Source organism: Homalodisca vitripennis, chromosome 6 (assembly GCF_021130785.1).
Source record: "Homalodisca vitripennis isolate AUS2020 chromosome 6, UT_GWSS_2.1, whole genome shotgun sequence".
Lineage (NCBI taxonomy): Eukaryota > Metazoa > Arthropoda > Insecta > Hemiptera > Cicadellidae > Homalodisca > Homalodisca vitripennis.
In genome coordinates, this window is record NC_060212.1 from 12159244 (window position 1) to 12183577 (window position 24334).

Below are 24334 nucleotides of genomic sequence, written 5' to 3' on the forward strand. Positions count from 1 at the left end.
ATGAGTCAAGCATGTGAAATCTGATCCCAGATGCTGCACTAAGAGGAAGGTAATTTGGACCTAAACTTAACATTCACATAGAACCATACGCTCCCACCATTCTTAGCATAGTTAAAAATCTGTGAAATCCACCACAAAGGGGATTGTTTTACATTTAGTTACAGATAATACAAATTTTTCATTTAAATATTACTTATAATTTAAAGTTTTTAATAAAATCCCTTGTTTTGGCATTACAATTTATATAAATGGCTAATAATTATTTACGTCAACGATAATAATTGTAATTTTTTTCTAAATTATGTACTGGATAGGCAAAGAATAAAAAAATTTCAGTTTGATATCGCAAACCGATTGATGAGATACAAATTATTAAGTATCTTTACACTCCATATGGGAGACAACTCCTCCCAGACAGACAACTAAGAACTTTAGGAGATAGGCTATGTAAAAAATTATGTTTTAACATATAGAATAACATATTAACAGTATGGTCTTTAATCATCTCTATACGGTGCAGTGTAGGCTCACACTTGTAAATGTTACTCTACTGCTGCTTAAATCTTCTTCAGTGCTAGAATATACAGAGATACTCTGCCTATTACCTATACATCTGCACACTTATTCTCAGTTTAGTATGATGGTTGCATTTCCATGTATTATCTTCGTCTATAATATTTCAGGTTTATTTGTATTAAGAATGTATTTAATGAAAGGTAAATATTTTATACATCAGTTTCTAATTTAGTGAACTCTAAAGGTTTTTTACTTTTGTTAAAGATTTTAAGATTTACCATGTCTTTATTTGAAAAGATTTTTAAGGAATAGACTGGTTGCTAGCTGCAAAGTGTTATCATTCCTTACAGTTGAAGTAGTGTCTGCATCAGATAATCTTAGCTCGCATTGTGTCACTTATGTTTCTCATACTCAATAAATAATCTAAATATTCGTACATCTTCATACTGAACGATTTATTTTCTTGTAAATCATTTATTAAATATTGTATAAAAATATTTATCTAATCTAACATTATTTAAACCATGTGGCCTTTACATTAGATTCACCTTAAATTTAGTGTGTATTATATCTAATCTGTGCATATTCGGTTCGAGTCCCGGCAGAGCAAGTACTTTTTGTGATTCAATGTTTATTGAAATTAAATTAAATTAGGCTATTGCCACTTATACAGATTTAATGAATATAAATAAACGTCACTCTACAGGTATTTGGTCTTCCGATCATGTGTTAGTTTGGTTATTTAAACACATACGTGAAAGAAAAAGCCACATACCATATATATATATATATATATATATATATATATATATATATATATATATATATATATATATATATAATTAACTTTCAGCCATCGTTAGTTTAAGGCAGGCAAAAAGTTTGGAAAAATATTTAATTTTACTTATGCAAAACTGGGAAGATAAAATATTTTACTGCTTTCCAATTTCCTTCTGAATATTTTGTAGAGACAGTTTTGGGTTTAATCAAGCCCAATTGAATAAACTTGTAGAAGGAAAGAAAACATGAAAACACGAGAAAAGCTGTCCAGATGGCCCGTGTGGTTAGTGTTTCTACTTGTTCCTGCAAGAGGAAGACAAGAGAATGCTAATTGAAGCAGCTGGTGTCGGGGTGTCTGACTAATCAGGACAAATGGGCGGCCCGACTCTGACATTGTCTCGCCGCTGGGAACTCTGAGCTGGGATCACTATTGACATAAATGTTTGGCTGCAGGGACAAAAACGTCCACTTTTTGGAACATCTGTGTTTTACCACAAACACTACAGTTCTATACTACGCCAATTCATATCATCAATACTTCGTAGATTTTATACTGAATGTAGAATATTTCTGCAGTCCATAATTTATTCTTACAGTATGAACTACTAAATTTGAACTTGATGCTATTAGATAAATGCTGAAAATTTATACTGCAATAATAATTCAAATTATCCGAGAAAAGTTTTTGGCTGAGCCGTAGCGAAGCATATCGATCGAGGATCTGGAAAATTTAATTTCTGCCTACCTGGCTGTCTGTTAGATGTCTCCACAGCAAACAAATCTAGTGATTTGAAATTTTGCATGAAGCTTCATTTATATATAGGCAATCCTGAGTTTGATGATGGTGCATGTCACAATGTGGCATTTGGCTGAGCGTTAGCGAAAATATATATACTAGTCTTACAGGAAACCATGATGGCAACCTTAATATAGCCGAACAAATAAAATTATGCAGACCTAAGTACATTGCATTGTGACGTATAACCGTTTTAAACCTTTTGTAGGCATAACGTAAACTAAAGATTTGACCCCATCTTATGCTATTATACTTCTGATGAAATACTGAGAATAACATTCTTTGCTGTTAGTAAATTTAAGCTGTGGATATATTTGGTTATAATATTGGCGTTATTTATAAATGAAAATGGTACAAATAAATGTTTGCTAATATATTAATATACTATTGTTAGCTGGTTTTGTTATAAACGCTTTTGAAGTCATTACCTGATGCAAATCTGCTAATCAGGACCTTACACCACACTGGAGTCAGGGAAGGAGAAGACAGGTATTAAGGATTATATTACAGGATATCAAGTATCGCTTATTATTACAGTAATTAATTACTAAGAAGACAAACTATCAATTAACAACTCATTAAACGAAGAGAACTAGCATTGAAGTGCGAACAATAAGTACTATATACGTGCATTTCCTATGTAAATATGCAGGCTTCTTTAATTCTTGAATATGTCCTACTTTCATATAACAAATCGCAAACTTATGTTGCATGAAAACCTTACGAAACAACTACATATTACAATGGTAAATGTAGGAATTCTCTTTAAAAATCGGGAGATATTATTTGATTTAATTGGAAAAACATTTCATTAATACTGAAAACTATTCTGGGTAAAAAAAAAATGTTTTGTGCCTCCACCTAAAATATTTGGCCTAAACGGGAAGTACAGAAATAAATCAATGTTTTATGAATAGTAAAAAAAACACAACTCAATTCTTTATGTATAAATGATTCAAAGCTGTTTAAGTTTAGAAAAATTTAAAAGGTAAACGAAAATTTAAAAGATTATATTCTCGATACTGTTATTAAATATAAAGGCAATGTACGTAAATATAAAAATAAAAAAATCTACGTAAGATTCTATTCTTAGATCATTAAAAACAGTTGATATTGTAAAAGGTACCAAAAGTTGTAGAAATGACACATTGAAGTTAAAAAAGATTTATTACAAAGTAAATATATCACTTATATTATTTATATTTAACACATACCAAGAACATTCATATAATGACTATACGCAACATTCAATCAATGATTAGCAAAGAAATCGTAATAGTAGCAATGTTTAAAAACAATAAAATAATAAACAGTTATAAAATTATTGAAATCACATTTTGTGTAGTTGTTTGTTACACAACTAGTTCAGTTTTCTCTGACGAATAGTGAGTGCTAGAAAATTACATTGCATTCGTGTCATTAAGTAATCAGCACCGCAAGAGTACAATCAGTGTTAATTCTGAAATATGAAGTGGAAGTTGTATCTGCGAGAGTAGCAGGGATTGCTTGAATTAGTAGGTAATCACTGTCTGAGGGCGAGAGTGGAGAATGCTAATTTAATCTGCATCTTATCAAACTGCCACTCAGCCGTAACACAAGCCGTTAACATGTAATCCCAGGTGTCTGTTTATCTGTTACACTGTATTGAAAGTTATACAGGGTGTGAATTACTCTATCAAACTACTACTGAGACGTAACACAAGCCGTTAACATGTAATCCCAGGTGTCTGTTTATCTGTTACACTGTATTGAAAGTTATACAGGGTGTGAATTACTCTATCAAACTACTACTTAGCCGTAACACAAGCCGTTTAACGGTATTGAAAGTTACACAGGTTGTGAATTACTGTATTAAACTAGTACTCAGCCGTAACACAAGCCGTTAACATGTAATCCCAGGTGTCTGTTTATCTTTTACACTGTATTGAAAGTTACACAGGGTGTGAATTACTCTATCAAACTACTACTTAGCCGTAACACAAGCCGTTAACGGTATTGAAAGTTACACAGGTTGTGAATTACTGTACTACTACTCAGCCGTAACACAAGCCGTTAACATGTAATCCCAGGTGTCTGTTTATCTGTTACACTGTATTGAAAGTTACACAGGGTGTGAATTACTGTATTAAACTACTACTCAGCCGTAACACAAGCCGTTAACATGTAATCCCAGGTGTCTGTTTATCTGTTACACTGTATTGAAAGTTATACAGGGTGTGAATTACTCTATCAAACTACTACTCAGACGTAACACAAGCCGTTAACATGTAATCCCAGGTGTCTGTTTATCTGTTACACTGTATTGAAAGTTATACAGGGTGTGAATTACTCTATCAAACTACTACTCAGACGTAACACAAGCCGTTAACATGTAATCCCAGGTGTCTGTTTATCTGTTACACTGTATTGAAAGTTATACAGGGTGCGAATTACTCTATCAAACTACTACTCAGACGTAACACAAGCCGTTAACATGTAATCCCAGGTGTCTGTTTATCTGTTACACTGTATTGAAAGTTATACAGGGTGCGAATTACTCTATCAAACTACTACTCAGACGTAACACAAGCCGTTAACATGTAATCCCAGGTGTCTGTTTATCTGTTACACTGTATTGAAAGTTACACAGGGTGTGAATTACTCTATCAAACTACTACTCAGACGTAACACAAGCCGTTAACATGTAATCCCAGGTGTCTGTTTATCTGTTACACTGTATTGAAAGTTATACAGGGTGTGAATTACTCTATCAAACTACTACTCAGACGTAACACAAGCCGTTAACATGTAATCCCAGGTGTCTGTTTATCTGTTACACTGTATTGAAAGTTATACAGGGTGTGAATTACTCTATCAAACTACTACTCAGACGTAACACAAGCCGTTAACATGTAATCCCAGGTGTCTGTTTATCTGTTACACTGTATTGAAAGTTACACAGGGTGTAAATTACTCTATCAAAACTACTACTCAGACGTAACACAAGCCGTTAACATGTAATCCCAGGTGTCTGTTTATCTGTTACACTGTATTGAAAGTTATACAGGGTGCGAATTACTCTATAAAACTGCTACTCAGCCGTAACACAAGCCGTTAACATGTAATCCGAGGTATCTGTTTATCTGTTACACTGTATTGAAAGTTATACAGGGTGCGAATTACTCTATCAAACTACTACTCAGCCGTAACACAAGCCGTTAACATGTAATCCCAGGTGTCTGTTTATCTGTTACACTGTATTGAAAGTTATACAGGGTGCGAATTACTCTATCAATCTGCCATTCAGCCGTAACACAAGCCGTTAACATGTAATCCAGGTATCTGTTTATCTGTTTACACTGTATTGAAAGTTATACAGGGTGCGAATTACTCTATCAAACTGCCACTCAGCCGTAACACAAGCCGTTAACATGTAATCCAAGGTATCTGTTTATCTGTTACAATACACTGTATTGAAAGTTATACAGGGTGCGAATTACTCTATCTTTATTACTTCAAAACACTACATAGAGCTAATCCTTTAATTTGAGCAATACTAAATAGAAATAGATTTTAACAACAAAAGGTTAAGACTCCCTCAACGTAACATAAGCCGTTAACATGTAATCCCAGGTGTCTGTTTATCTGTTACACTGTATTGAAAGTTATACAGGGTGCGAATTACTCTATCAAATCTACTCAGCCGTAACACAAGCCGTTAACATGTAATCCCAGGTATCTGTTTATCTGTTACACTGTATTGAAAGTTATACAGGGTGCGAATTACTCTATCAATCTGCCACTCAGCGTAACACAAGCCGTTAACATGTAATCCAAGGTATCTGTTTATATGTTACACTCTATTGAAAGTTATAACAGGGTGCGAATTACTCTATAAAACTTTATTACTTGATACGTACTCATAGAGCTATATCCTTTAATTTGAGCAATAGGCTTCTTTATAAAAAAAATAGAAATAGTTACAACTGACTCCCTCTGAGATACCGCAAATAACATAAGCGACCTTTTTCAAAACATTAGAACACCATGTTTATGTCGCTACTACTAATAATAACACACGTTTACATAAATGCCGAAAGTTCCGATACCATCAAATCTACACATAGTGTTCATGATTAAGTCTAAATATAATAACAAATTTTATATAATATATATATATATTGCTATCTTGCTTGGATTATTAGGTCTGTTTCTGTTTTATTAGGAAACCACTAGAAATTTAAATTGAATGAGGTTGTGAAGTTAAAACTTTGCACAATTTTTAATCATATTAAAACCTGTTTTAATAATGTTTTACTCAGAAATCTACCATACTAGTGTTTTAACTTGGCGGCTACACAAAATACGCAACCTTCAATAACCTGGAAACCCTATGAAATTTTAAAAGGATATCCAAATATTGATAGGTTTTAGAATCAAATTTTGATACTAAGTTTATTTCATTGTGGCTTATGAAACCTAGTAGTGAATTACGATGCCTCGCTTAGACTTCAAAGTTTTATGAATCTTCATCACTATATACTGTGATTGTGAACGTCCAACTAAGGAATTTTGCTAAGCTATTGTATTGAAAATTATACAGGGTGAGAATTACTCTATAAAACTTCATCACTTGATTTTTTGTCAAAACACGTACTTATAGAGCTATCTCCTTTAATTTGTGGATTAGGCTTTAAAAAAAAAAAAAAAAAAATAAAAAAAAAAAAAAAAATAGAAATAGATTTCACAACAGGTATAAGACTCCCTCTGAGATACCGCAGATAACATAAGCGACCTTTTTCAACACATTAGAACACCATGTTTATGTCGCTACGACTAATAATAACTGAGTAGTAAAGGTTTTCCAGACTGTTGTAAACAATGTAGGTACTCCCCACTATGGCCTTTCTGCGGTGTAATGCAAAATGTGTAATCGTTATTATTTTTATTATTGACAGATATAACGACAGACACTCATACATGCGGAAGAGAACTATGTACATTCCTCAGCAAACAATAGATAAATAGTGCCAGCCTATTAATTGATAAACTTCAACAACGCTCAGCCAAATTCCTTAGTTGAACGTTCACAATCACAGTATATAGTGATGAAGATTCATGCAAACTTTGAAGTCTAAGCGAGGAACCGTAATTCACTACTATGTTTCATAAGCCACAATGAAATAAACTTAGTAGTATCAACATTTCATTCTAAAACTTATCCATATTTGACTATCCTCTGTAAAAAGGTTAATAGGGTTTTCAGTTTTTTGTAGCTATAGAGTGTTGCATATTTTTTATGGCCGACAAGTTAAAACACTAGTATTGTAGATTTCTGAGTAAAACATTATTACAACAGGTTTTAATATGATTAAAAATTGTGCAAAGTTTTAACTTCATAACCTCATTCAATTTAAATATCTAATGTTTTCCTTATAAAATAGAAACAGACAGACATATACGAATCCAAGCAAGATAGCAATATATATATATATATATATTATATAAAATTTGTTATTTATTTAGACTTCTGTATAGATTTGATAGTATCGGAACTTTCGGCAATAATGGAAACGCGTGAAATTTAATAACTGATTATATACTTGGATATATTGATAATGTATGAGTACTTTTAATGAAATTCGTCTAACAATAAATATCTTTTCCAATTATTCTTAAATGTCAAACATATATCAAAATTGAGTTATCTGTTTCCATCATACATACATTACATACATATTTATTACATTTAATTGGGTTATGATTTTTTGGCTATGGATTTAACAACTATGGTTAGTTTCTTTTCGGTTAGCAAGAACCTCCTTACAAATGTTGGTTTACCATGACACTTAGATATTAGAAAAATATCAGTAGAGTTTTTTAATAATTACAACCATATATACCAAAATTGTGGAGCTTCCAGAACACTGCTACTTGTTATCCAGGTCTATAAACAACTAACTCGTAACTTGATAGAAGAGATGTTGTCCAGTCCCGAATCGTGGAACGCTGTCGCTGCGTTCTGCAAGAGGGTGCTAAGGCAAAAAAGAAGAGAGCAGCTATAAAGCACCAGAATAGCTCATGCTGGTGGATTTTAGAATGAAGTAATGCCCATTGGGCAAACGATGGCACCCTCTTGAAGTATTTGCAGAGATGCGTTCCCGAGAGGGTTTCCAATGCCTGGACCGGTAGGTTTTTAGTGGGTGAGAGTCCTACACGCCAGGGCGAACACCTGTCCCTGACGGTGCATAATGCATTTTCCTATCGTACAAAAAAAAAAAAAAACTCGTAACTTGATAATTTCTTTCAACTAAGTTTAAATTGCCCCTTTATTAGACCGAAATCCAACAAGATTTAAGTGAATTACTTTTGTCACTCTAATAGGTAAATTTTAAAAGCCATTCATTTGCAATGTCCACTGTATTGAGTGTGAAGTTACTATGTATCTACATATTTGCAGGTATGTCCAGCAGACCACCAACTCGCCGGTGGACATGCGGGTGGGTATACACACCGGAGCTGTGCTGGCGGGAGTCCTGGGCCAGCGGCAGTGGCAGTTCGACGTCTATTCCAAAGATGTCGAACTGGCCAACAAGATGGAGAGCAGTGGGCTCCCCGGGTAAGAGCGGTGCTTTTAGCTTATCATATGAGTTGGACTATTACATTGAACTAAGTCATATTTCTCTATTTTCTAGTAACCTTTTATTGTATTTTATCTGAAAGTGTTGTAATAGTATATAACTGTATATGGGAGAATCTCAGAGGGCTGAGAGTGTAGGTGTGAAAGAGTTTCCTTATAAGCATCCTAATCGTGTTAAAGTTACATAGACTCTAAATAACATTAGGACATACATGAGCACATTTTAGTTTTAAAGAATTATTGGTATAGTCCTTTAAGAAAAGTTTCTCTAAGGACAGTAAGAAAACACAATATTCTTTATGATTAAAATATCTTACCAGTTTCTAAATGTTAAAACTTCGACAATTTTTGGATCCTAAAAATTAAGAGAAATTTTGTATTGAAACCCTAAAACCAAAATTATCTTGCATACTGAGCGTTTTAGTTTAAATGTACTTCAACCATCCTTTACATGAGTTTATACAAAATAATTGTTAACTGAGGTTTATAGGACTTGTCTAACCAAGCTTACGTAGGCTTCCACAAACGTTAATTGGAGCCTTATGGAATTAAGTCCTGGAAAAAATGACGTGAACGTTCTATTGAGTGAATTTAACAGAATATCATGAACATATTTGAACCCACGTGGTTATAAAATGTAAACACAGAATGTAAAAACATTTCAGTATAATTCCTATTAAAGTCATATAATCTTCTGATTCTGACCGAAAATCGGTGCTGAAATTGAATGAAAGTAAGGTATTGATTGCCCAGTATATTTTTATTTATAAATGGAGAGCTGTAGTACCATATATCTTTTTTGCATCAATTTTCCGCATGGCATACATTGATTTAGAACATTTGCTTTGAACATGATATGGACCACATAGGTACCTAGATTTTATTGTACATGTTTAAATTAAGTTTATTTCAGTTTTTGTTATCTAGTTTTTAAGGCATTCAGTACTTGAGTTGTTCTGAAAAACAGTAACTATACTAAGAAACGCTTGTAAATGAAGGCATTTTTATTTTATTTATTTATTTCACCTAGTAAGCTAATAAACGCCTCCAAGAGTGTGGTTCCCTAAGCTACGTACGGCTTTAAGTATAGCAAGAATGCTTAAGATCTCTTAATTTGTAAGAATGCATAGATTTTACACAAATTTGGATTGGTCATTCTACATGTTTGGACCAGGATGGTACATGAATGCTATGAACACTATGAATCGCCCTTGCACAAATGAAAGTTTTTCTCCCATATTTGATCAAGACTTTTGTGGTAACTGATTCAATGGCAGTCTGTTTCGTTGCTTTAAGTGTGCAATATACTAACGTTATTACGATGCAAATTTTTAAACAGAGAAAGGTAGCCTTATCACTAACAACAATGCGCTTTACAAAATTGTTATCCAATTCATTTACATACAGAATAACAACTGAAAAATCATACCTTATTAATCAGGCTTCCCAGCATGCAATAGTTGAGGTTTATAACCATTAAATTTAAGCCTTTTTTCAAAACTTAGACTGTGAACTATACTTCTTACGGATATTTAACTCACAATCACTTTTCTGTATAGACATTTTGCACTTATTAAAAAACTGTTTTGAGTGTTCTCGACGGTCACTACCTGTCCGCAGTTTCGTCCAATAAGCTTCCTGTTTCCTTAAACTTCTTATCCCATCGATACATGATGCGACTTTAAAATCGATCTTTTTTAGACACTGGATAATACTGAATCACTGAAATCACAGAATTGAGCCATGATGACCGTTTACGTAAATAGTTGGCCAAATATTACTAGATGACAGCAATTGGTAATATAACTAATGAAAACTTTATAAACGGATATTTTTATTTAAATCTGCTTCATAGACCTGCGATCAATAATAGACTAGTTATAAACACTTACAAATGTGGCATGACTTTGTGGGCACACTGTATATTTTGATTCAAATGTAAAACCCTAGACGAACAATAAAAAAGGTAGTTTAATATTCTAATTGGACCGGAATGGCCTGGATGACGCTGGAATCTAAACACAGTTATAAGCCCAATTGCTCTACCAATTATATCTATAATCGGTTTAGAATTACGGTAGTTATTGTGTTCTAAATACAGGCTATTTGCCAATTCCAGATATCAGTCAATTGTAATTGGTTGATGGCCACTTAATATCTCTCCGTTTATTATTTACTTGTTGTGCTGATTGATTGACTATCTGTTCTCTGTTTGAAAAAATATTTGGGTTATACCTTTTAGTCAAAAGTGATTAAGTGAAAACGTACAACCAGATTGAAATTAAAATTAATAACTGAGCTCTTTTAACAAATTCAAAATATATCCCTTGTGGTATTTAAAAATATTTAATTGATAAAATAATATTTTTGAACTATCCAAAGATACATATAATAACAGAGTATAAGATTCAACTTTACATCTGAAGATAGAATTACCAAAAGAGCTGCTAATCATACAATACGATCTTATTAGTGTAATGACGTATGATTCAATTACGTCCACATTTGTTAAATTTACATAATTAAAATAATGTCTTAGTGCATATTTAATAGAACACACACTGAAGGTTTTTTCATGAGTTACTTGATTGGTCTCTGATCTTTCAGTGGTCATATCTATACATAATGTTGTCATAAAAGTATTATATTTCGATTTTCTCATTACAGAAGAGTTCACATATCCGAGAAGACGTTAAGTTTTCTAAATGGGGAGTTCGAGGTGGAGCCGGCCCTAGGGGAGAAGCGAGAGGAGATGCTAAGAATGGCGGGAATCAAGACGTTCTTCATCGTCAAAACTTTAAAAACCGGTGAGTGATAAACGTTAAATTTTGAACAAGGAGTGAGCCACACTACGTGTCACATATCTGCTTTACTGAGGTTTCTTGATAAATGTCACATCTATAGCTTATTTCATTATTGAGATGTCCTACGGATTGAAAGAGAAACGAACAAACATACAGAAAAGACATTTTACATCCCCCGGCAGACAATTGGAAAATTGTTATAGCGTACTTAGTGATAGGCTTCAATTACCCTTATCCAAATGCCATGGTTGGACATGCACCACGATAGAACTCATACCATTATATGTAGAAATAAAGTTTTTTGTAACAGTTGCAGTGTGCAGATAAAACCTTTCTCTAGATACCTTGTCGCATGATGTATTCAGATATCTGTTAAATAAGCTGGCTTTCCAAGCGGCGTTTACATAATAAAATGCTATCCACCAAGCCATGAAATGTTTGTTTTTGAGATATCGTACGGAAAGACATGACGTGTGAAAATGTTCTAGCCCCTCTTTTGAAAGAGTTAGCAAACGCTTAGCCAATTAGATAAAAAATTACATATTTTCCTTGCAAAAATGACCGTGCCATTTTATTGAGGAAATTAAATAATTGCAAAAACAACGTGGGCTCACTCCAACCAACGCAGCCACGATATGAAAGAGAATAATTACAATTTTGTAGCTGGTTGACTGTGAAATATGATGGATTAGCTTGAACACCAGGGCAGCATTTGCATGCCAAACGAAATAATAACAGTGGCAGATTGTGACGACGAAGCCGTATATTCAATTTTGTCTAAATGTCATGTAAAGTACACTTCATTAGCCGAATAACCTTTGGCATCCATTTACTCAAAACTCTGAGGATAGATTGTTTAGGAGCACAATAAAAATTATGTTTACAGAGCATTATGCTAAAAAAGAGACATTGTTAATTAAAAGTAATATCGTGACACAAGGAACCTTTATTGTCAGACACGACTGCCAGTCTAATTCATTCACCAAACTTCGACTTACTTATCATTAAATGCTAAATACAGCGCCAATGACGCAGTGTAGCGGGTGCGGTGGTTATCGCGAGATAACCGAATCAAGCAACTTTGAGCGTGGCTGCTTCTTGGATGGATGACCGCTGAGCGATCCTGTCCCTGCAAGCAGCCCGCCTGCCCGGCCTTTGATGGTGTTTGGGAAGTCACTTTTAAGCCGTTGGTCCCCAGTGTTGGATAGGGATTACACATAGAATTGTGGATGTTGCCTAGGCTAATAATATTCTTTATTTAATCTTTGTTATTGACGATGGAAGGGTCGAAAGGATAATAGAATTTCGAAATTTGCCATTATTATGTGTTACTTGGGAAAATTCTTTGTAACATATTACGATGGCCAATGTCCAAAATCCAGTTAATGACAAATGATCTGAGGTCTTTTAAGAATTAATTACACTTTTAAATATTTGCAAAAATTATTGTTTCCTTATTTTAATAATTTTTTAATATTTTGAAGCTAGTGCCTGCCCTAAACCGCCGAATTTGAGTTTATAGTTTAGTAAATTAAAAGAAATTTAAAAGTTGAATATTTGTATCAATGTGTTCTATTTACTTTTTCAAGTGGTCCTCACCGACAAGTTTTGTAGAACTTGGTGAGGCCAAGACTATGTAAAACAACTGTTTATAAATTAAATAAATAAATAAAAAAAAAAAAATAATAAAAAATGAATTTCTAAGTACGTGTAATATGAAAGCCAACGTAATAAAAAGCTCACGGCCAAGTGAACCGTGCAGTTACATTCTAATTGCATTTAATACTGATTCAATGCGCAGGAATATTGTTATCGGCGAGGATACACAATGGCCACCGTTTATTCCTTTTGTCAGCTGTTTCCGCTCTACAGTACTGGGCTTGCGATAAACTAATTAATGAGGTGAAATCCCTGGTTCTCATTTTATATGAAATGAGCATTTATCATACATGAATTCAGAGGCTGTATTGTGTTTCAACATATTCGCGACGAAAGCTAACTTCAGCAGTGTTTAATTATGCACCTTTACATCACTGTACGCCTAGAGTAGCTAAGTAAAATAACCATATTATTATTAATACTAAAATTATGATTTATGCTTTGAAATGTTTTATAAATGGACCCCTGATCGCAAAGTTAAGGTTAAGAGCCATCTTTAGTGCAACGGCACTAAGGTTTTCAATATATATGTATAAACAACATAAACACTTGTTCACCTTAGGTAAATCTTCTGTGATATAATTCAAATGGATCCAAACGATATTTTTGGGTATGCTTTTCAATACTAAAACGATTAAGATTAAGTAAATGAATATAAAGTTAACGAAAAACTAAAGACCGTATCATCTTTAAAATGAAATACTTTCCATAAATTTAATACAAAGATAATGTAATAAAATTGTATGAGACTTAACATTGTCCTTATGGAACTACAATTAGAATGACGCGAGTAGCATCTTAAAATTACATCTTTGAAATATCCTTGAATATTTTTTTAAAATGGTCTAATTTGACTAATTATACTTCAGATTTCTGGTTATCCCTTTACACATGATGGTTCACGAAGATATGCAGCTCATTATACATGTAAAAGTTCGAGCTCATTCTATATTTAAACATAATGAAAACAGTTTATATTAATAATGGTCCGGAAATTCTTTGTTAGCGAGCTACGGCTAGCGATAGGTTTGGCCCGGGTTTATATCACCATGTAAAACGAGGACTTCCTGAAATTATGGCAAGGTAAATTAAAGGGCGATTTAATAGTTTCTTGTTTTAAAATTTAGAATGAACTGCCACAGTTTCTGTGTATCTTCGTTTGATCAGCTGTATAAGACCATCCAAAACTCCGCAAAAAATGCACTGACCAAACCTGATTAAAACCAGGTTAAGCGATATACGAAATATTTCTTGGGATATTTTAATAAGTAAGGCATTGAAATTGTTGCTCATTAATTTATGGTCCTTTGCAATTCTTAAATAATAAAAGTTTTGGTGAGCTAAGGAGGGTGTTACCACTCAAGAATGCACTGAGATCGAATCTTATCACCCAATTTCAACACTGACTTTCCAATCTATTTCCAATTTTTATTGTACTTGTATAATTAAAGCCAGATATGTTTGTACCAGATTTGATTACAAATGTATTTATTCCACTATTTTCTCGTTGCCATCATGATTACCTATTAGATCAATGTGAAAATATTCAGTAACTCTCAGCCATACCCCATGAAGTTATGTGAAAAATCATCAAAATTGGCTTTCCCCATATAAAAAATGAAGAAGCTTCATGCAAAATTTCAGGCGTATATTTCTGTTCATTTCCAATATATCGGAAATGACGTAAAGCCAGCCAGATGACAAACAAAAACGAAATTCTTTAGCCACGCAAGTGATAGGCTTCGCTAACGTTCAACCAATTAAAATTGGCGTTTATCTCAAAAAGATATTGATTACATGCAAACAAGAGATAAATTATAAATATTTCAGCTTTCACCAAATCTACCTACTTCTTCCGGAAGTAGGACGATTTGTTGTTAAATCGCACAGCTCAACAATTACCCACGTTACATAGACGTGTTAAAACTGTGTAAGCCTACATCTACACCATACGGCAGCAAACCGCGATGTGAGCAATTATACATTAAGTTACTTTTCGGTTATATGGCAACGTTTAATCGTATTAGTGATCAATTGCTTAGCAATATTTCTTTAAAGGTTTCTCTAAGTGCATCAAGAATGCATTACTAGTGGAAGTGATTTCACTTGGATTTCTAAGGGAAGATTTAGTCATGCATTTATTGCACCCCTGGAGACTATGTATGGAGTTGATGAAATGGGTCAAAAGACACTTTTGTGACTGAAGTGTTGGACAGTTGGGGTGAAGGGTCAACAGACAGAGTTCCGTGACCGTAGCTCTAATGACGACGTTTTGATCAATAGCTCACCTCCATTCCTGGGTGAAGTTCCCTTCTGTATGCGAACATTGCTTGCTCTAACATTCCGCCCGACTTAATGAAGAGTTTACTTAGTTCACTGGGTCTGAATCCACACCATTTAACTCAAGGTGTAGTGTGTTTATATTTCTATCTATGAACTTTAAATATATTCCTTCTGTAAGCAATGGAAGTATGTAAGGGTGAAATATGGCAATGAAACTTTCCCTCAGTACTTAAAAATATTTCTTTCTAAACTATTGCGAAATATTCTGAACATAATTTTGGTCCATATGACTGACTTGAATTTTTAACATATTGTTAATAGTAAAAATGAAATAAAAATCAATAGAAACTTTTAATGACATTTATTATTATAAACTTAATTACATTTGAAACATCACATATTATTCAAATCAGGATATCTGGATTATTCATGCATTAGACTCGTAATCCGAATTAATTGATACAAAATGCCACACGTATTCTCTGTTGCCATTTAACTGGACAAATTTCAAACCTCATTATTTTATACATTTTCCTAAAAGAATATTAAATAGATACACATTGAGCCATTTTGTTAAGTAATTTATACATATAAACAAAAACTTCAAAATTTATGAACCGCCCTTAAATTGGATTTTAGATAAAACCCTAAATATTCCAATTCTTTTTAATTTAAACGATGGTCCGGTATATCACAAAATATTTCTGTGCACAATGAAAGAAAGAGATTCAATCTATTAATTTAGATAAACCCAATGTTAAATATATACACATACAAGTAATCTGTTTAAATAATGATTTATTTCTATCTCAAAATCATGCAGGTATCAATGCTTACATTCTTGGAAGCAACCCAGTTATTACATAACTGTAGCTTTGGTGGTAAGGGTTGATTCAATGTGAACGTTGTGTTTCCTACAGTTCTCTGGAATCTGACAGACTCGACTCCCGGAATCTGGAGTAGTGTTCGTCAGACCCCAAAAAAAAATCAGCGACGAGGAAGGTCAAAACGATCTCTTTGAAATTTGTTGACATCCGTGAAACCCAGACTACAAAATTCAGCGTAATCTAGATGAAGAGGCACTCTCATTGTCTCGTTAACTGAATTACCTCAGTCCAAGATACAATGCCCAAAATCGAAGTAGTTTTAATATAATCATACATTTTAATATAATCTATAGGGAGGTGGGATGCTTAAAACAATTGGAGTTTTATAAATATTTAATATATATTCATAATAAAATACCATACTGTAACAATTCTGAAAACAATATATTATCTTTTTTCGTTTTTCTGTGAACATAAATTCCATAACAGCTGTTATAGATAATAAAATTGATTTTATTTAAATGTTCTCAAGGATGACCTCATAGGTTGCTACTCATTCGTTTAAACGGCAACATTACTGATAGAGACTGCATCACCACATAATGCTAACCAAATCACTAAAATATATAGGTAGAATTTGTAAATATTAAAACCAAATGTTTTTGGGTGAGCGCTAAAGAAGCTTATCATTCGAAGGGGCTGTAAAATGCAATTCCTGTCTGTCTGTCTGTCTGTAGGCACAATCTATAGAAAACGGTAAACTGACATTTAAATTGTTCAATTATAGGATGTGATTCATGGCATTTTTGTGAGCGTTAGTGAAGTTTTTGCTGTGGTCTTCAAAAATCGCCGAATAAATAACATTGTAAACAAACTAAGTACAGTCATGTAAAATTTTAGCACTGGACATACAACATGCCTGTTACGTAACACATGGTTTTCACTGTGCATCTAACTAAATATTGCATCACTGAATAGTTAGTTAGATTACATTATTTTTACATATTTATTTACTAAAATTTAAATTTAATTTCAAAAAACACATTGTATCTATCAATTTAAATGTATATATTTAACAAAACCATTCTATCTGATATAGTCAACACAAAACAAGAATGAGTCAACACATGATTATATATTTGTATGCAGAAACATTCAAGCAGCTTGCCTGGTTACTGTGCAGTTTAGCTTTTGTTTCGTTCCGTTTAACATGTAAGCTGCTTAAATAGCAGAAGTACATTGAGAATACGTTTTCTGTTCTCGTTGAACACAGTTAGTCAAACATTGTCATCCAGTTAAATAATGTTGACTTGAACTCGGCCTTCAGCTCGTTGAATTAAACAAAAGCACATAAACCCATTCGATTACAACTTGTTAAATAAAGTAATAAAAGTAACTACTCACAATCGTAATGAATGATCTCACTTTAAAAAATGTTTACTAACATTAACAGAGAATGAATAATCGTAAAACAGTGAATAAATCCAAGTAAATGAGTAATAAAACAGATTTAATATCCAACTAAAACTGTTCTGTAATTGAAGGTACGCCATACTACTGATCGCGAGAGAAAAGAAGAGACCTGGATTCTGGCCTATCTGAAATTTGCAGGCGCTACTACTAGTATGTTGCCGCGCCTTGTTTCGTAATTCCATTATTGTTTCACTGTTCCATTGCTATGATAAACAATTCGCAGGGTTGGCTGTGGGGCGAAGCGCCTGAAATTACCGCGCGGCAACACACTAGTACACAGCTGTGCGCCGGCACGGGCCAGGTCTCTTCTTTTCTCTCGCCAACAGTATATGCTGCGTAGTAGAATTCACTCAGGCTGCTTAGAATTTCAGGTGTATAGTTCCATGTGTCAGTATGTCACGTTAAATGTCATATGATTTTGCTCAGTTTGTTCACTAATTTATCTACTTTGCGATGTTCATGGTTGCTCATCAAAACAATGTAAAAATACTCTAACGCTTAGACAAATACCATGGAGTGACACACATTATCACCAAACTCGATATTGCCTACAGGTGTATGTAAACGCTATAACTAACAGAAATGAAAATTTCCCAGCCACTTGAGTGATAGGCTTAGCTAATGCTCAGACAATCACAAAGTTTGCGTTTATATTTAAAGTATACCATTAAAAATTTCATTAAGATACATGTAACGAATATTAATTTAATTAGATATCAAATATAATGTGTAGTTTTCCTTTTCATATACACCTATTATTCATCCACAGGCGAGATTTAGATGAAAAAAACAGTTGGTGTAATCTCTGACTACTGCGGGTAATAATCTTAAAATTGAGGATAAATCAAGGAAGTGATGTGGCTGTGAGGCGAGTGAATGGCAGGATGAGAGAATAGGAGAGTGAGGAAATCCAAACAGAGTAATAGAGAAGAAGAGAATATGAGGGAATGAGAGACGGAAGAGATATAAAATAATGGGATGGCATATGTATAGAAACTTGTATGACGGAAGTAAGGATATTTGTATGCTAATACTTTTTATTGTATTTTAGGCCATGAAAAACAAGGTTTTTGCGCCAATAAATAATCTTTAATTGAATTAAACTCACTCTTTTAGAGAATTAAATTGAAAATATTATATATTTCATCTTAGCAAATTACTAGATTTTTAAATATTTTGTATAAATTAAAATTGTTTTATCTTATTTAATTTCTAAAATTTTATTTGCTCTGTATTAGTAACAAATTTTTATTATTATTACGTAATATTAGACCTTTAAACTTCATGGACTTAGCTCTAATGCACTGGTTATACGACCTATGTGGAAATATTCTTATGCTAAAGTATAGATCAAGGAACCCTGAGACACCTCTTTATTATGAGGTCAACTTCGATAATTACAGAGAGAAATGGGAACTTTCTCATGCCAAAGGATGAACAAATGTATTAATTGTAAGCGAAGAGATAAATACATAAAAGAATAAATTGATTAGGATAAATATTTCACAAAATAACCTGGACAAGCAGCGTAAAATATTGTGTTCGAATGATATAGTAGTAATAATAATATGTCGGGAACTAACAAATTCGTTCAATAATGCGTATAATAAAAAGTTGTTGTTTACTAGTTGACACTTTGCTTATAGTATTTACATCATAGGAATAGAGAAATTTGCCATCATGACGTGTTACACCTAGCACAATTAATTATTAGCACTTTCTTACTTGTCCAACTATAAAACCCATGATGAAGCACGCAAAAGTATACAATCCCAACAAATTCCGGATAATGGCTTACTTATTTGCAGCATTAAAATTTGGATTTGACGAAGGAAGCAGATATCACATAATACCACATAATAATGAAAACTCCGTAGCCATGTAAATTGGAACCTTAGAAAAATAATTCCTCATGAACAGAGTAGATTAAATAAAGCATATACAGTATTACAATTATATCATGTAAATTTACCACATCATGTTTTTACTATAATGTTAGCCAGTTTCTAAACTACTTTCTCTATGGTTATTTCAAGAACACGTGAAACCAGTTTGTCAATCAGATAAAGTATTTTCAAAGAGATCTGCTTTTCATTTAAGTTTAAAAGAAGCAACATTTGGACTGCTATTATTGATATCTGGAAGCATATTATAGTATTTTGTTTGAAGAAGGTAATTCATTTTCGTTAACTACACTAGGTATAAAGATGAGAACAGCAATTAAATATATATTTTTGGTGTAGATTTTGATACTCTTGAAAACTACGCGCATTTTTGTGCGTAAACGAAAAGATTAAAAACTTCAAAAATAGTGATATGGTTTGTATTATTATTATGTAAAGTATTCCATTGGAACTGCGTTTAAACTTTTGTCACATTGAAAATATTTAAAATTTAGCCTTGCTGTTGAAAATGAAATCTTCTCTAAAAAGATGTCAAGTAAAAATGGAGTTCTATAGAAAATACATAATGAAAACGGGCTCAAATCCACACACCAACCTGAAATATTTATTCTTTTACAGCTGTTTTTAATTAAAATAATTTTATTAGATCTTTGCTTTGGTTTTGTTGAGTTTCAGTTACAGAACACCAATCATTTCAAGTTCCATAATCGTATTTTCATCATCTTTAGCAGACGTTAGCTTTCGTTAAATTTTATTTTGCTCGTTAAATTTGTAAATGCGGTGAGGAAAACAGGAATTTTTAATCTAAGTAACTGCTTAAGTCCCAAATGTTCAAAGAGAAGAGAAGTAGTCCAAGTACACAGCCTTGAAGCACCCCTCGGGTGACAGGTTTTCACTAGGAGTAGCCCTTGTCTGACAACACGCTGTTGACGTTCAAAGAGAAGCGGCTCGACTCTGTTCACAGAGTCTGTTCACCGTGAGAGAAGCCATTCCTACTTATACCATGTGGAGTAGACGATAAAACAGCTACTGAAAGCATTAAATATAAAAAATATCAAATTTATGAAAACAATACTATTAATTATTTATATTTTATGTTCACTGCACATTATACTATTTTAAAATTAAATTTATTATTCACAAACAACCTGTTATAATTATTTTAATATTAATAAATGATGATAATAAAAGTCTTATACAGGTGTATTTGGCAAAAAATTGGCTCAACTTCATGAAATAGTAGTAGACCCAAAAAGAAACAAATAAGTTCTTATAAACATATGTCTTATACCTTCCTTTCAGTGACTGCAAATATGTGATATTATAAAGAAATCACATATCAAAAACGCTTATACTTGGAAGAATGCTGTTTTATATAAGAAGCATAAAATGATATCCTACCTGTTTAAAGTGTTTAACAAATAAAAGATTTACGAAAATGTTAGTGATTCATTGTTTATTGATTCGTTGATTGATTTGTTCATTGATTCTTACAAGTAGAGAAGATACTCTTAGACAGCAGTACCGATTTTTCTTAATTATTAGTTTCAGCATTATAAACAGCTACTTTTATTTTATATACACTTATCAACTAAAACAGTCGTAGAACTTTTAATTTTAAAGCAATGTAAACGCATATGATATCTTTAGATTTTCCATGGAATATACGACAAAACGATTCAATTAAAACATTTTTTTTTTAAATTGCTGTCATCAAGATATGAGATTTATAAACATTAAAAGTACAGCAAGTTTGAAACAAAAAGAAATTTTATTTTTAAGTATTTACATTAAACATAATTTTATTGGTTTGATATATATACCAAGTTTTAAGTTATTCATATTAAGGGATGTGGTTCTTAAAGAAAATCTCCATATGGTTTCTAATAATAAACAAGCCAGAAAATACATAAATTCATACGAAAGTGTTTGCTTGTTTTGTGTCAACATCATTTGCTGAAGTTGTGCCAATCCATCGCAAAACACGCTGTATATATACCGGACAGTAGATATCGGACATTTGTCGTCGTTATATGTTACAAAATGTATGTAACACAACGTTTCGAGGATTGAAATCTATCCCCTTCATCAGTTGAAAAAAGTGTTACTCAATTGTAAAAGAAAGATAAAATGAAGAGAAAGACAATGAGTCAAACGTACCCGAAATCTGCTTGGAGTCCAGGACAGGAGAGAATTAATTCAGTCGTTGACAATGTTTAGGGTATAAGTCACGACCACTAGCGCTATCACTCTTGTGAAATTAAACAATATACTAAAGTGTGGTTTATAGTTATTAAATAATGTACAATAGTCCACAAATTAAGGCCAATTAGGGCAATTAAGGTCGACATTGTAAGAAATAAGGCAAGGAAATGTTAGCCTTAATTAAGATGCCCTGATCTTAAAATTACGTCAATACTTCAGATTATATATCCAAATTATTTATAAAATTTATTTCTGTAAATTATTAATTTACATTATTCTTTTCATATAACCTTTGTCTTTTTTTCTGTCTTGTAAAGTTCTCTATTTCGATATACGACCGACGGTTTCTGCCTGATGCTTTTAAGGCTGGTGAAATAACGAGCTGGGGTGGAACAGAATAGAAAAACAACCTATAAAATATTTGGTATACGATGTACGAAAACTTCAAAAACTACATGAAAATTGTGAGGTGTGGTTCATATTCGCTTCAGTAAAATAGCTGAGATATAGGATAAGTTCAGTTTCTCATGAGGTATAGGATGTTGGTAAATAGAACTTCTCGTTGTCATGGAAACGTCTCGAGGTTTTATTGGTTTTTATTCGGCCTAGCTCTACCACTAGGTTCAGAAAGTCTTCTTACTTTTCAATATTATTATATTCCTCTATCAGTATACTCTTCCACAGTAAAAGTAATATATTACTGTACACAAAAAAACAAACACGTTTTTATTCTGTCGTTTTTGATTTAACTTCACGCCAGGAGCATATACGAGTATTGTAATTCAGAATTTTATATTGCTTTATGCACTGTATTTCTTCGCTCAAAAGTAGGCTATATACAAAAGAGATGATGCTACAAGGCAGATTACAATCTGGTTTATTGTATTGTATATTTGTATAATGTAATTATGGGTTATTTAAATATACCATTTCAGATTAGGCCAATAATATTCGTATGATCCTGATTGCCCAAGAGCAAAGAATCAATTTGCCCTGTATAAGTTGGCTAATTTATCTTAAGCAAGATATATATCATCCACCCAATGTTTGATTCTTTTCGATAGGAGAGAGTATTTAAAGGGTGAGAATTATAGAACGATACGATTTTATCTTGTTATATTTTTCTTAGAGTGATATACTTATAAATGAAGGTTAGACACATTAATAATAGTTGTATAACCGTCAGACAGACAGATATATAGACTGCAGGTCGCGACCGTGTTCAGTGTATGAATATGGTTAACTGGCTCTGATTCATAATTTATTTAAGGTATTAGAATAAAACTTAAATCAAAACTTAAATACAATGTTACAACAAATTAATGTGATACTCTATTTTTAACCCTGTCGATACTCTTTTATTTCGACTTCCGATAAAACTAGCGCGGCTGAAAAGTCTTTATATTTTTAGCACGTATAATGGAAGTGTATGGTTTTGTTTCTTTTATTGCTCTACTTTTTATTTTTCAGTTTCGGGGAGAAGTCAGCAACGGGGCAGTCACGGATGACTACATCGAAGATCCCAAAATTGATTCTGCGGTTAGTATGTACTGTATGATATTTTACCATTTCAAATTGTTTTTTTTTGAATGATTTCCTAAAATACTGGGTTATATGTTAATGGTCATCATAATTGTATCCATTCTAACAAAGCTCTCTTACAACACGTAAACCTATCTAGTGTACGATGTTGTATTATCACTGATAGTGTTTTCTTTTTCAAAGTAATGTCCTTTAAATAAAAATTACATTATTCTAATTTGGGGCTGTATGTGATTGTCAACATCTTTAACATATGAAAGTTGTATAACAGTGGCAATATCAACGAATAGAAAATTGTATTGCTGCAAAGAATGACATGTTATTAAATATTGTTCCTGACTTCAGTAATGTAACGTTTTCACAGTTCTAGAAAGTTTTAGTTTAATTAGGACATATTTTTTGTGTAGTCATGAAGTACTTATGTCTGGTGTGACAGTGGAGTATAGAACAAAACTAAGATTAATCAGTACAAAGTCTCTGTATAAGCGCGGTCTTAGGTTAAAAGGACGTAGAATATTTATAAGCGGAAGAAGTAAAGGAGGATGGAATGCAGTTTGGTTGCTATATTAGTGGAGAGAGACTGAAAGAAATTAATCCAATTATTTTAGAATTGGTTTGATGGTTATCTAATAGAATGATGCCTACCTTCTATTTATATATTAGTAGCATTTATTGACGTATAACTGGATTTCTTGTTAGGAGAAACATTTCATGGTTATAATTCTCTAGCGGAAGACACAGAAACGCTCGGATTGGTCTTTGGTGAGGCGAACGTTTCTTCTGAGATTGTTAGGACGGTTGTAGATGGAAGATAAATTTGGATTTATAAATAGAAATTATGAAATGCTCTCCTTTGATTTATATAGTGTGAGGATTGAAAGAGGCCATAGTTGGACTTGTTATGTTATGTGAAAGATTTTGTGGTC

The 24334-nt window shown here is 32.7% G+C and overlaps 1 protein-coding gene across 1 annotated transcript in view; it reads left to right on the forward strand.

Moving 5' to 3' along the window:
• Positions 1-24334, forward strand: part of LOC124364107 (adenylate cyclase type 3) — a 321145-nt gene that overhangs the window by 258019 nt on the left and 38792 nt on the right. Inside the window, 2 exon segments of the mRNA XM_046819303.1 lie at positions 8532-8690; positions 11379-11522. Of these exon segments, the coding sequence (XP_046675259.1) occupies positions 8532-8690; positions 11379-11522 (303 nt within the window).